Source organism: Oncorhynchus gorbuscha, linkage group LG19, assembly GCF_021184085.1.
Source record: "Oncorhynchus gorbuscha isolate QuinsamMale2020 ecotype Even-year linkage group LG19, OgorEven_v1.0, whole genome shotgun sequence".
NCBI classification, from domain to species: Eukaryota; Metazoa; Chordata; class Actinopteri; order Salmoniformes; family Salmonidae; genus Oncorhynchus; species Oncorhynchus gorbuscha.
In genome coordinates, this window is record NC_060191.1 from 18210668 (window position 1) to 18223488 (window position 12821).

The window sequence follows — 12821 nt, forward strand, 5'->3', positions numbered from 1 at the left end:
AGGCAGAGGTCCACAGCACTAGGGAGAAAGAGATGACAGAAAGAGAGAGAGGAACATAGTGACTGAGGGAGGAGAGGTAGAGTTCCACAGCACTAGGGAGAAAGAGATGACAGAAAGAGAGAGAGGAACATAGTGACTGAGGGAGGAGAGGTAGAGTTCCACAGCACTAGGGAGAAAGAGATGACAGAAAGAGAGAGAGGAACATAGTGACTGAGGGAGGAGAGGTAGAGTTCCACAGCACTAGGGAGAGAGATGACAGAAAGAGAGAGAGGAACATAGTGACTGAGGGAGGAGAGGTAGAGTTCCACAGCACTAGGGAGAAAGAGATGACAGAAAGAGAGAGAGGAACATAGTGACTGAGGGAGGAGAGGTAGAGTTCCACAGCACTAGGGAGAGAGAGATGACAGAAAGAGAGAGAGAGAGAACGTGTGAGGGAGAGGCAGAGGTCCACAGCACTAAGGAGAGAGAGATGACAGAAAGAGAGAGAGAGAGAATGAGTGAGGGAGAGGCAGAGGTCCACAGCACTAAGGAGAGAGATGACAGAAAGAGAGAGAGAGAGAGGTAGAGTTCCACAGCACTAGGGAGAGAGAGATGACAGAAAGAGAGAGAGGAACATAGTGACTAAGGGAGGAGAAGCAGAGGTCCACAGCACTAGGGAGAGAGAGATGACAGAAAGAGAGAGAGGAACATAGTGACTAAGGGAGGAGAGGCAGAGTTCCACAGCACTAGGGAGAGAGAGATGACAGAAAGAGAGAGAGGAACATAGTGACTAAGGGAGGAGAGGTAGAGTTCCACAGCACTAGGGAGAGAGAGATGACAGAAAGAGAGAGAGGAACATAGTGACTAAGGGAGGAGAGGCAGAGGTCCACAGCACTAGGGAGAAAGAGATGACAGAAAGAGAGAGAGGAACATAGTGACTGAGGGAGGAGAGGCAGAGGTCCACAGCACTAGGGAGAAAGAGATGACAGAAAGAGAGAGAGGGGAACATAGTGACTGAGGGAGGAGAGGTAGAGTTCCACAGCACTAGGGAGAGAGATGACAGAAAGAGAGAGAGGAACATAGTGACTGAGGGAGGAGAGGTAGAGTTCCACAGCACTAGGGAGAGAGATGACAGAAAGAGAGAGGAACATAGTGACTGAGGGAGAGAGGTGAGTTCCACAGCACTAGGGAGAGAGATGACAGAAAGAGAGAGAGGAACATAGTGACTGAGGGAGAGAGGTAGAGTTCCACAGCACTAGGGAGAAAGAGATGACAGAAAGAGAGAGAGAACATAGTGACTGAGGGAGGAGAGGTAGAGTTCCACAGCACTAGGGAGAGAGAGATGACAGAAAGAGAGAGAGGAACATAGTGACTGAGGGAGGAGAGGTAGAGTTCCACAGCACTAGGGAGAAAGAGATGACAGAAAGAGAGAGAGGAACATAGTGACTGAGGGAGGAGAGGTAGAGTTCCACAGCACTAGGGAGAGAGAGATGACAGAAAGAGAGAGAGAGAGAACGTGCCAGAGGTCCACAGCACTAAGGAGAGAGAGATGACAGAAAGAGAGAGAGAGAGAATGAGTGAGGGAGAGGTAGAGTTCCACAGCACTAGGGAGAGAGAGATGACAGAAAGAGAGAGAGAGAGAGAACGAGTGAGAGAGAGGTAGAGTTCCACAGCACTAGGGAGAGAGAGATGACAGAAAGAGAGAGAGAGAGAGAGAGACGAGTGAGGGAGAGGCAGAAGTCCACAGCACTAGGGAGAGAGAGAAGACAGAAAGAGAGAGAGAGAGAGCTGAGGGAGAGGCAGAGGTCCACAGCACTAGGAGAGAGAGATGACAGAAAGAGAGAGAGAGAGGGAGAATGAGAGAGAGGTAGAGTTCCACAGCACTAGGGAGAGAGAGATGACAGAAAGAGGGAGAGAGAGAGAACGAGTGAGGGAGAGGCAGAGGTCCACAGCACTAGGAGAGAGAGAGAGAGAGAGAGAGAGAGAGAGAGAGAGAGAGAGAGAGAGAGAGAGAGAGAGAGAGAGAGAGAGAGAGAGAGAGAGAGAGAGAGAGTTCCACAGCACTAGGGAGAGAGAGATGACAGAAAGAGAGAGAGAGAGAGACTTGAGGGAGAGGCAGAGGTCCACAGCACTAGGGAGAGAGAGATGACAGAAAGAGAGAGAGGAACATAGTGACTGAGGGAGGAGAGGTAGAGTTCCACAGCACTAGGGAGAAAGAGATGACAGAAAGAGAGAGAGGAACATAGTGACTGAGGGAGGAGAGGTAGATGCACTAGGGAGAAAGAGATGACAGAAAGAGAGAGAGGAACATAGTGACTGAGGGAGGAGAGGTAGAGTTCCACAGCACTAGGGAGAAAGAGATGACAGAAAGAGAGAGAGGAACATAGTGACTGAGGGAGGAGAGGTAGAGTTCCACAGCACTAGGGAGAGAGATGACAGAAAGAGAGAGAGGAACATAGTGACTGAGGGAGGAGAGGTAGAGTTCCACAGCACTAGGGAGAAAGAGATGACAGAAAGAGAGAGAGGAACATAGTGACTGAGGGAGGAGAGGTAGAGTTCCACAGCACTAGGGAGAGAGAAATGACAGAAAGAGAGAGAGAGAGAACGTGTGAGGGAGAGGCAGAGGTCCACAGCACTAAGGAGAGAGAGATGACAGAAAGAGAGAGAGAGAGAATGAGTGAGGGAGAGGCAGAGGTCCACAGCACTAAGGAGAGAGATGACAGAAAGAGAGAGAGAGAGAACATCAGAGGTAGAGTTCCACAGCACTAGGGAGAGAGAGATGACAGAAAGAGAGAGAGGAACATAGTGACTAAGGGAGGAGAAGCAGAGGTCCACAGCACTAGGGAGAGAGAGATGACAGAAAGAGAGAGGAACATAGTGACTAAGGGAGGAGAGGCAGAGTTCCACAGCACTAGGGAGAGAGAGATGACAGAAAGAGAGAGAGGAACATAGTGACTAAGGGAGGAGAGGTAGAGTTCCACAGCACTAGGGAGAGAGAGATGACAGAAAGAGAGAGAGGAACATAGTGACTAAGGGAGGAGAGGCAGAGGTCCACAGCACTAGGGAGAAAGAGATGACAGAAAGAGAGAGAGGAACATAGTGACTGAGGGAGGAGAGGCAGAGGTCCACAGCACTAGGGAGAAAGAGATGACAGAAAGAGAGAGAGGAACATAGTGACTGAGGGAGGAGAGGTAGAGTTCCACAGCACTAGGGAGAGAGAGCCCAGAAAGAGAGAGAGGAACATAGTGACTGAGGGAGGAGAGGTAGAGTTCCACAGCACTAGGGAGAGAGATGACAGAAAGAGAGAGAGGAACATAGTGACTGAGGGAGGAGAGGTAGAGTTCCACAGCACTAGGGAGAGAGATGACAGAAAGAGAGAGAGGAACATAGTGACTGAGGGAGGAGAGGTAGAGTTCCACAGCACTAGGGAGAAAGAGATGACAGAAAGAGAGAGAGGAACATAGTGACTGAGGGAGGAGAGGTAGAGTTCCACAGCACTAGGGAGAAAGAGATGACAGAAAGAGAGAGAGAACAGTGACTGAGGAGAGAGGTAGAGTTCCACAGCACTAGGGAGAAAGAGATGACAGAAAGAGAGAGAGGAACATAGTGACTGAGGGAGGAGAGGTAGAGTTCCACAGCACTAGGGAGAGAGAGATGACAGAAAGAGAGAGAGAGAGAACGTGTGAGGGAGAGGCAGAGGTCCACAGCACTAAGGAGAGAGAGATGACAGAAAGAGAGAGAGAGAGAATGAGTGAGGGAGAGGTAGAGTTCCACAGCACTAGGGAGAGAGAGATGACAGAAAGAGAGAGAGAGAGAGAACGAGTGAGAGAGAGGTAGAGTTCCACAGCACTAGGGAGAGAGAGATGACAGAAAGAGAGAGAGAGAGAGAACGAGTGAGGGAGAGGCAGAAGTCCACAGCACTAGGGAGAGAGAGAAGACAGAAAGAGAGAGAGAGAGAGCGAGTGAGGGAGAGGCAGAGGTCCACAGCACTAAGGAGAGAGAGATGACAGAAAGAGAGAGAGAGAGGGAGAACGAGTGAGAGAGAGGTAGAGTTCCACAGCACTAGGGAGAGAGATGATGAAGAGAGAGAGAGAGAGAGAGAGAGAGAGAGAGAGAGAGAGAGAGAGAGGTAGAGTTCCACAGCACTAGGGAGAGAGAGATGACAGAAAGAGAGAGAGAGAGAGTGTGAGGGAGAGGCAGAGGTCCACAGCACTAGGGAGAGAGAGATGACAGAAAGAGAGAGAGGAACATAGTGACTGAGGGAGGAGAGGTAGAGTTCCACAGCACTAGGGAGAGAGAGATGACAGAAAGAGAGAGAGGAACATAGTGACTGAGGGAGGAGAGGTAGAGTTCCACAGCACTAGGGAGAGAGAGATGACGGAAAGAGAGAGAGGAACATGCCAAGTTGCCAGTTCAAAGTAGAGACAGCTGGTGTTCTCCTGTGGGGCAGAACTCACTCCACTGCAGTCCGGAACACTCCAGGGTCAGACCAGAATCCCCTCTTAGCATAGCTCAGATCAGCTCAGCACAGCTCGGCCCCAAATATGAATATTTCAGCAGGGACTTGCCCACAGGGTCAGTGGGTTCCTACACGGGAGGAGTGCTAAGTGTGCAAAATCTGGCAACCCGTTAGATTTGGCAACTCCTTGCTCCCCATGTCATGCGTGTTAACTAGTCTTATCGTGATGGATGTTGAATGCTGACTGGGGTAGTCACAGTCCATCTATGCTGGTTGACCAGTGTGTCCCATTGGCTACTGGTCATTATAATTAGGACCTACCTTGACAACTGACAAATGCAGCATCAATGCCAAAGGTGTTGTGTGAACTCTGCCCCCTCAGTGCCATAACTACAGCATCAACACCATTGTCCTGGAGAACCAGCCCCCTGGGACATCTGTCCTGCGCGTGCACGCCCTCGACGCGGACATGGGGGTCAACGGAGAGGTCAAATATGGGATCATGCACCGAGACGGGACATCATCCGGCTTCGTCATCAACCCGGACACAGGTTCGAAAACAGACTTCAGTCAGACTGTATCAGAACATCTCTATTTGATTGCTGTGGAATGGCTGACCGTACGTATCTGCAGGACATCAGTAACATACAGTACAATACATTGTGTGTTTGTCTCCAGGTGTGATCAGCACCACAGTGAGTTTCGACCGCGAGCGCCAGAGAGAGTACTCCCTGTCTGTCACGGCAACAGACCTGGCCCAGGAGCCCCTCATCGGCATCTGCCAGATCACCATCCTCATCGCCGACCAGAACGACAACGACCCCAAGTTTGAGAACAGCCGCTACCAGTGTAAGAGTCACCTCTGTCACTCCTCCGTCACCTCCGTCACGCCTTGGGTCATCTCCGTCACGCTCATCATTTCACCCCTGTCCCTCTCGCCTGTTTGGTTCAGACAATTTCATTATCAAATGTGTCTGTTGGTCTTGCCTTGTCCAATACATTAAGTCATCTTATCAAGGTATTATAAAGGTATTATCTTGGCTGCTGTCTTTTAATCCCCCAATAACAAATATGGTTGTTTAATGTTGAGTGGCGCTTAGGGGAACCAGTGTTCTCTCTAAGGGTTGCCCTGCCATAGACACAAAGGGACTGTCCCCTTATCCAAGCTTCCCTCTCCCCTCCTCCACACCCCTCCAACAAGTTCTCACTAAACCCTTTGCTGGATATTCCACCAGGAATTCAAATGTTATTCCAACCTAAAACGCATCAGAGGAAATGAGTTCAACCCGTTCCCCCATAAAATCATATTCAAGGCCCGGATACCAGGGATTTGTCCACTTGTGTGAGGGTTCACCTTGTTCTGCCAAGTGTAGTGTAAGGTCAAAGGTCAAGTCAAAACTGTGCTTGCTCAGCAATGTCCAGCAGCTCAAGGACCCAATGTCCTCCTATCCCAGTCCAATGTCACTGCCTTATGGCTTCTGCCTTATGGCTTCTGCCTTATGGCTTCTGTCTTATGGCTTCTGCCTTATGGCTTCTGTCTTATGGCTTCTGCCTTATGGCTTCTGTCTTATGTCTTCTGTCTTATGGCTTCTGCCTTATGGCTTCTGTCTTATGGCTTCTGCCTTATGGCTTCTGTCTTATGGCTTAACGGTTTTCAAGGTAAAGCAATATTGTGAAAGGTAAGACTTAGCTGATGTATATATTAAATCACAGGTAATCCTGGAAAGCTTTTAAGACTGATGACAACGTTGCCGCCTCCCTGCCCTCCCTGGAGTCCGTGTTTGTTTATCATGTGTGTTGATAAGCCCCATGTCAGAATCCCTTTTATCACATTAGAACAAGACTGTTGGACTGGCTTATTAACTATTTAACTGGGAGACTGAAATGTTTCTAGGACACACGCATTTATTTCTGGTCTCTGTGACTGGAATGTTTCTAGGACACACGCATTTATTTCTGGTCTCTGTGACTGAAATGTTTCTAGGACACACGCATTTATTTCTGGTCTCTGTGACTGAAATGTTTCTTGGACACACGCATTTATTTCTGGTCTCTGTGACTGAAATGTTTCTTGGACACACGCATTTATTTCTGGTCTCTGTGACTGGAATGTTTCTAGGACACACGCATTTATTTCTGGTCTCTGTGACTGGAATGTTTCTAGGACACGCATTTATTTCTGGTCTCTGTGACTGGAATGTTTCTAGGACACACGCATTTATTTCTGGTCTCTGTGACTGAAATGTTTCTAGGACACACGCATTTATTTCTGGTCTCTGTGACTGAAATGTTTCTTGGACACACGCATTTATTTCTGGTCTCTGTGACTGAAATGTTTCTTGGACACACGCATTTATTTCTGGTCTCTGTGACTGGAATGTTTCTTGGACACACGCATTTATTTCTGGTCTCTGTGACTGGAATGTTTCTAGGACACGCATTTATTTCTGGTCTCTGTGACTGAAATGCGTTGATTTCAGCCGGAAACTTCCACTACCGCTGCTGTTGTTATTGCTCTTGTTGATGTTGTTCGTTGTCGACGGTGATGTTGATGTGTTAACCCTTCGTATGGCAGACTTCCTGCGTGAGGACACGCCGGTGGGGACTAGCTTCCTGCGAGCAGCGGCACACGATGATGACCAGGGGAGTAACGCCGCTATCTCCTACTCTCTGTCCCGTCAACAGCCGGCCTACCTGCACATCAACCCCAGCACAGGCTGGGTGTACGTCAACCACCCCATCTCACAGGTGGGGGCACAGCCACACACACCTACCACAATACACCATTAGGGGGCAATTCCTGTGTGTGTGTGTGTGTGTGTGTGTGTGTGTGTGTGTGTGTGTGTGTGTGTGTGTGTGTGTGTGTGTGTGTGTGTGTGTGTGTGTGTGTGTGTGTGTGTGTGTGTGTGTGTGTGTGTGTGTGTGTGTGTGTGTGTGTGTGTGTTCGGTGTGTGTTCTCCTACCTTCTCCCCCAGTACCTCTTCTTTATGCACTGCAGGCTGCCTGTTGAAACAGGGGAATCCTTAACCCGCAGGTCCAGTACAGGTGTTTTACAGCCTCCTCCTGCACTCCCCCATGTGTTTGTGTACAGCACCCCCTGTGCTCCCTCCCTCCCAGTGTTTGTGTACAGCACCCCCTGTGCTCCCTCCCTCCCAGTGTTTGTGTACAGCACCCCCTTCACTCCCTCCCTCCCAGTGTTTGTGTACAGCACCCCCTGTGCTCCCTCCCTCCCAGTGTTTGTGTACAGCATCCCCTGTGCTCCCTCCCTCCCAGTGTTTGTGTACAGCACCCCCTTCACTCCCTCCCTCCCAGTGTTTGTGTACAGCACCCCCTGTGCTCCCTCCCTCCCAGTGTTTGTGTACAGCATCCCCTGTGTGTTTGTGTCCCTCCCTCCCAGTGTTTGTGTACAGCACCCCCTGTTCTCCCTCCCTCCCAGTGTTTGTGTACAGCACCCCCTTCACTCCCTCCCTCCCAGTGTTTGTGTACAGCACCCCCAGTGCTCCCTCCCTCCCAGTGTTTGTGTACAGCAGCCCCTTTACTCCCTCCCAGTGTTTGTGTACAGCACCCCCATGCTCCCTCCCAGTGTGTGTACAGCACCCCCTTCCCTCCCTCCCAGTGTGTGTGTACAGCACCCCCTTCCCTCCCTCCCAGTGTGTGTGTACAGCACCCCTTTCACTCCCTCCCTCCCAGTGTTTGTGTACAGCACCCCCTTCACTCCCTCCCAGTGTGTGTGTACAGCACCCCCTTCACTCCCTCCCTCCCAGTGTGTGTGTACAGCACCCCCTTCACTCCCTCCCAGTGTGTGTGTACAGCACCCCTTTCACTCCCTCCCTCCCAGTGTGTGTGTACAGCACCCCCTTCACTCCCTCCCTCCCAGTGTGTGTGTACAGCACCCCCTTCACTCCCTCCCTCCCAGTGTGTGTGTACAGCACCCCCTTCACTCCCTCCCTCCCAGTGTGTGTGTACACTGTACACCGATCCTTCCCACTGGTCTGATATCATCCACTGAGACTGCTGCACACCCTTTCCACCTCCCTCTGTGGATGCATATTAAACATGGCACGGTCTGGAATAACAACAATGCCCCTGTCTCTCTATATGTGTATATATAGCACTATGTATCTTACCCTGAGGAAGCATTATATTCACACATGCATAAATATATTTATGTGTGTGTGTGTGCGTGCATGTTTACTTCCGACATTTGTCTGTCTCAGAGGGGAGTTGACACCCTGCAGTAACATTATATTTGTAGGGTTTGGGCTTTGTTGGCTAGGTGCTGACCTCTCTTTCTATTGCTTAGGTTTTCTTCCGCATCTCTCTTGTTTCCTGGTCTCTCTCTCTCTGTATTCTCTTGTTTCCTGGTCTCTCTCTCTGTATTCTCTTGTTTCCTGGTCTCTCTCTCTGTATTCTCTTGTTTCCTGGTCTCTCTCTCTGTATTCTCTTGTTTCCTGGTCTCTCTCTCTGTATTCTCTTGTTTCCTGGTCTCTCTCTCTGTATTCTCTTGTTTCCTGGTCTCTCTCTCTGTATTCTCTTGTTTCCTGGTCTCTCTCTCTGTATTCTCTTGTTTCCTGGTCTCTCTCTCTCTGTATTCTCTTGTTTCCTGGTCTCTCTCTCTCTGTATTCTCTTGTTTCCTGGTCTCTCTCTCTCTGTATTCTCTTGTTTCCTGGTCTCTCTCTCTGTATTCTCTTGTTTCCTGGTCTCTCTCTCTGTATTCTCTTGTTTCCTGGTCTCTCTCTCTGTATTCTCTTGTTTCCTGGTCTATCTCTCTCTGTATTCTCTTGTTTCCTGGTCTATCTCTCTCTGTATTCTCTTGTTTCCTGGTCTATCTCTCTCTGTATTCTCTTGTTTCCTGGTCTATCTCTCTCTGTATTCTCTTGTTTCCTGGTCTCTCTCTCTCTGTATTCTCTTGTTTCCTGGTCTCTCTCTCTGTATTCTCTTGTTTCCTGGTCTCTCTCTCTCTGTATTCTCTTGTTTCCTGGTCTCTCTCTCTGTATTCTCTTGTTTCCTGGTCTCTCTCTCTGTATTCTCTTGTTTCCTGGTCTCTCTCTCTGTATTCTCTTGTTTCCTGGTCTATCTCTCTCTGTATTCTCTTGTTTCCTGGTCTATCTCTCTCTGTATTCTCTTGTTTCCTGGTCTATCTCTCTCTGTATTCTCTTGTTTCCTGGTCTCTCTCTCTCTGTATTCTCTTGTTTCCTGGTCTCTCTCTCTCTGTATTCTCTTGTTTCCTGGTCTCTCTCTCTCTGTATTCTCTTGTTTCCTGGTCTATCTCTCTCTGTATTCTCTTGTTTCCTGGTCTCTCTCTCTGTGTATTCTCTTGTTTCCTGGTCTCTCTCTCTCTCTGTATTCTCTTGTTTCCTGGTCTCTCTCTCTCTCTGTATTCTCTTGTTTCCTGGTCTATCTCTCTCTGTATTCTCTTGTTTCCTGGTCTCTCTCTCTGTATTCTCTTGTTTCCTGGTCTCTCTCTCTGTATTCTCTTGTTTCCTGGTCTATCTCTCTCTGTATTCTCTTGTTTCCTGGTCTCTCTCTCTGTATTCTCTTGTTTCCTGGTCTATCTCTCTCTGTATTCTCTTGTTTCCTGGTCTCTCTCTCTCTGTATTCTCTTGTTTCCTGGTCTCTCTCTCTCTGTATTCTCTTGTTTCCTGGTCTCTCTCTCTCTGTATTCTCTTGTTTCCTGGTCTCTCTCTCTGTATTCTCTTGTTTCCTGGTCTCTCTCTCTCTCTGTATTATCTTGTTTCCTGGTCTATCTCTCTCTGTATTCTCTTGTTTCCTGGTCTCTCTCTCTGTATTCTCTTGTTTCCTGGTCTATCTCTCTCTGTATTCTCTTGTTTCCTGGTCTCTCTCTCTCTCTGTATTCTCTTGTTTCCTGGTCTCTCTCTCTCTCTGTATTGTTTCCTGGTCTCTCTCTCTCTCTGTATTGTTTCCTGGTCTCTCTCTCTCTGTATTCTCTTGTTTCCTGGTCTCTCTCTCTCTGTATTCTCTTGTTTCCTGGTCTCTCTCTCTCTCTCTGTATTCTCTTGTTTCCTGGTCTCTCTCTCTCTGTATTCTCTTGTTTCCTGGTCTCTCTCTCTGTATTCTCTGCATGTATTCTTGTTTTTGGTGTGGTAAGTCATTACAGTTTACTAGCTCAATTGTTTGTCAGTATTCACAGCTTATCATACTGTATGTAGGCCTACAACTGTTCAATGGATGCCATTGTTTAAAAGTGAAATCCTCTAAGAGGTACAGCTGAGAAGGAGGAAGGGAGAGAGGGGAGAGGGTAAGATAGAGTGGGGAAGGTGGGAGGCTTGAGGTTAGGTTCTAGGTGACCCGTACCAGCTAGTGAAATATTCATGCCTGATTCACATCCGACACCTTTTAGCTCTTAAGTCTGGTCTCCATTTTGAGTTGACACAGATGAGGTTTGACAGGAGCGCTGAGGTTTGGGGGCGGGGTCGGGGGTTATAGTGATGGACCTGTTGGTTTCCTTCTTCCTTCCTTTCTGTGTGTGTGTGTGTGTGTGTGTGTGTGTGTGTGTGTGTGTGTGTGTGTGTGTGTGTGTGTGTGTGTGTGTGTGTGTGTGTGTGTGTGTGTGTGTGTGTGTGTGTGTGTGTGTGTGTGTGTGTGTGTGTGTGTGTGTGTGTGTGTGTGTGTGTGTGTCAGAGAACGTTTCTCAGCAGAGACCTAGCACACGTCAGGTAGAGTTATCCACCCTGTCAGGACAGAGACAACCACAACCGGCTCTCATTCCCTTTCTGTCTCCTTTTCCCTACTCTCTTCATTCCCCACCCTCCTTTGTCCCTATTTCTCCCTGCCCCTGTGTTCATGACTGGATGTCTGTATATTATGCATATATTGACATGTGCCTGGGTTTGTGACTGGATTTGTGTGTGTATTTGCTTGTGTGCATGTGTGCGTCATAGAAAAGCCCCTCCCTTTGTTCTCCAAGTCCAACAACCTCCCAAAGTCAAATCAAGATGTGGAGAAAGTGACCCCATCGTCACCCTTCCACACAATGGACTTGTGAAGTCTCCCAGTTAATGTCCCATGTAAATAATGCAAAATATTCCTCAACTTTAAATGTCACCCCTTTCTCTCAGATCTCTCTTCTCCCTATCAATGATCTGTTTAACCAAGCTTTCACACTCCCCTCGCAGAGAACCATTTATCTGAATACCTCCATGTCAGTTGGAATATCTCCTCTCTCATTGCTCCCTTTGTCTCTCTCCCTCTCTCTGTTTCTCGTTCTGTCTCTCCGTCTGTATCTCTCGCGTGATGAACGACATCAGAGCAGTCTTCTGTAGACAGTAGGAAGGTTGTGGTTTAGAGGAGGAGGTCACTGGAAGGTCATGACACTGACTAAGTGGATAAGGTTGTAAATCTGCTGCATCTGATCTGTTACTTAGTGGGTTGGAACAAACTGACGGAGACTGTTTCCATGCTCATTCATTTGCACATGAAGATACATTTAAGATGTGACAGAGGCGCTTCCAAGAGGGGTTTCAACCATGGGTTTTGTTCATCTCCATATGATTTCCATGTTTAACCTCCTTCCTCTCTTCTATTTGTCGTCAGACGTCGAGGATCAGCCAGCAGATCGTGGCCACAGACGGGGGCAACAGGAGCAGCTCTGTGGAGCTGACGGTCATCATCACCAACGTGCACAACCAGCCTCCCCAGTGGGAGCAGCTAGAGTACTGGGTCACTGTGTCCGAGAACATCGTTCGCGACGCCAAGATAGTGGTGAGTGGACCTCATAGTGACCTTTTCCTAAACCAGGAGAGATGGTGTCTACTGACACTATGATATAAGGTCAATCACAACCATACATAGGTTTCTGGTAGTAGTGGTTGTGGTAGAGATGGTGTCTACTGACACTATGATATAAGGTCAACCACAACCATACATAGGTTTCTGGTAGTAGTGGTTGTGGTAGAGATGGTTCAATGCTCTACCAACTGCAACTTGGGGGAATGTTCCAACATGACAGCCTAATCTCTTTCCAACTGACCAAGATAATAAAGACCCCCCAAAAGGAGTTCCCCACCCCACCAGCAGCTTGCCAAGATAGTGGTGACTAGGCTCCTATTAGTGCCTCCAGACAGACTGGCATCAACATCTCTAGGACCTTACTCCCTGTCGGAGGGGAAAGTAGTTCTTCTGAGACTATTCCCATTCCTTTCATCAGGAAAGAGAGCCTTGAGGAGCGGTAGTATAAAACGCACCTCACTTTCCCCAACCATCAGCATGTTTAGCAGGGTACTTCGAAACATTTCTGCCTAGGCGAGTACACAACCCTGCTACAGTTTTCCTGACGAAACTGAAACATCACACTTTACCCCCGCCGCCTCCCTCCTAGTGCTTCTCCTCTTCCATCTTACCCCCGCCGCCTCCCTCCCAGTG

The 12821-nt window shown here is 48.7% G+C and overlaps 1 protein-coding gene across 1 annotated transcript in view; it reads left to right on the forward strand.

Annotated features, from left to right (window-relative positions):
* The window catches only part of LOC124006032 (neural-cadherin-like), a 114425-nt gene that overhangs the window by 48102 nt on the left and 53502 nt on the right, over window positions 1-12821 (forward strand). Inside the window, 4 exon segments of the mRNA XM_046315692.1 lie at window positions 4821-4989; window positions 5117-5287; window positions 7014-7186; window positions 11994-12161. Coding sequence (XP_046171648.1) covers window positions 4821-4989; window positions 5117-5287; window positions 7014-7186; window positions 11994-12161 — 681 coding nt within the window.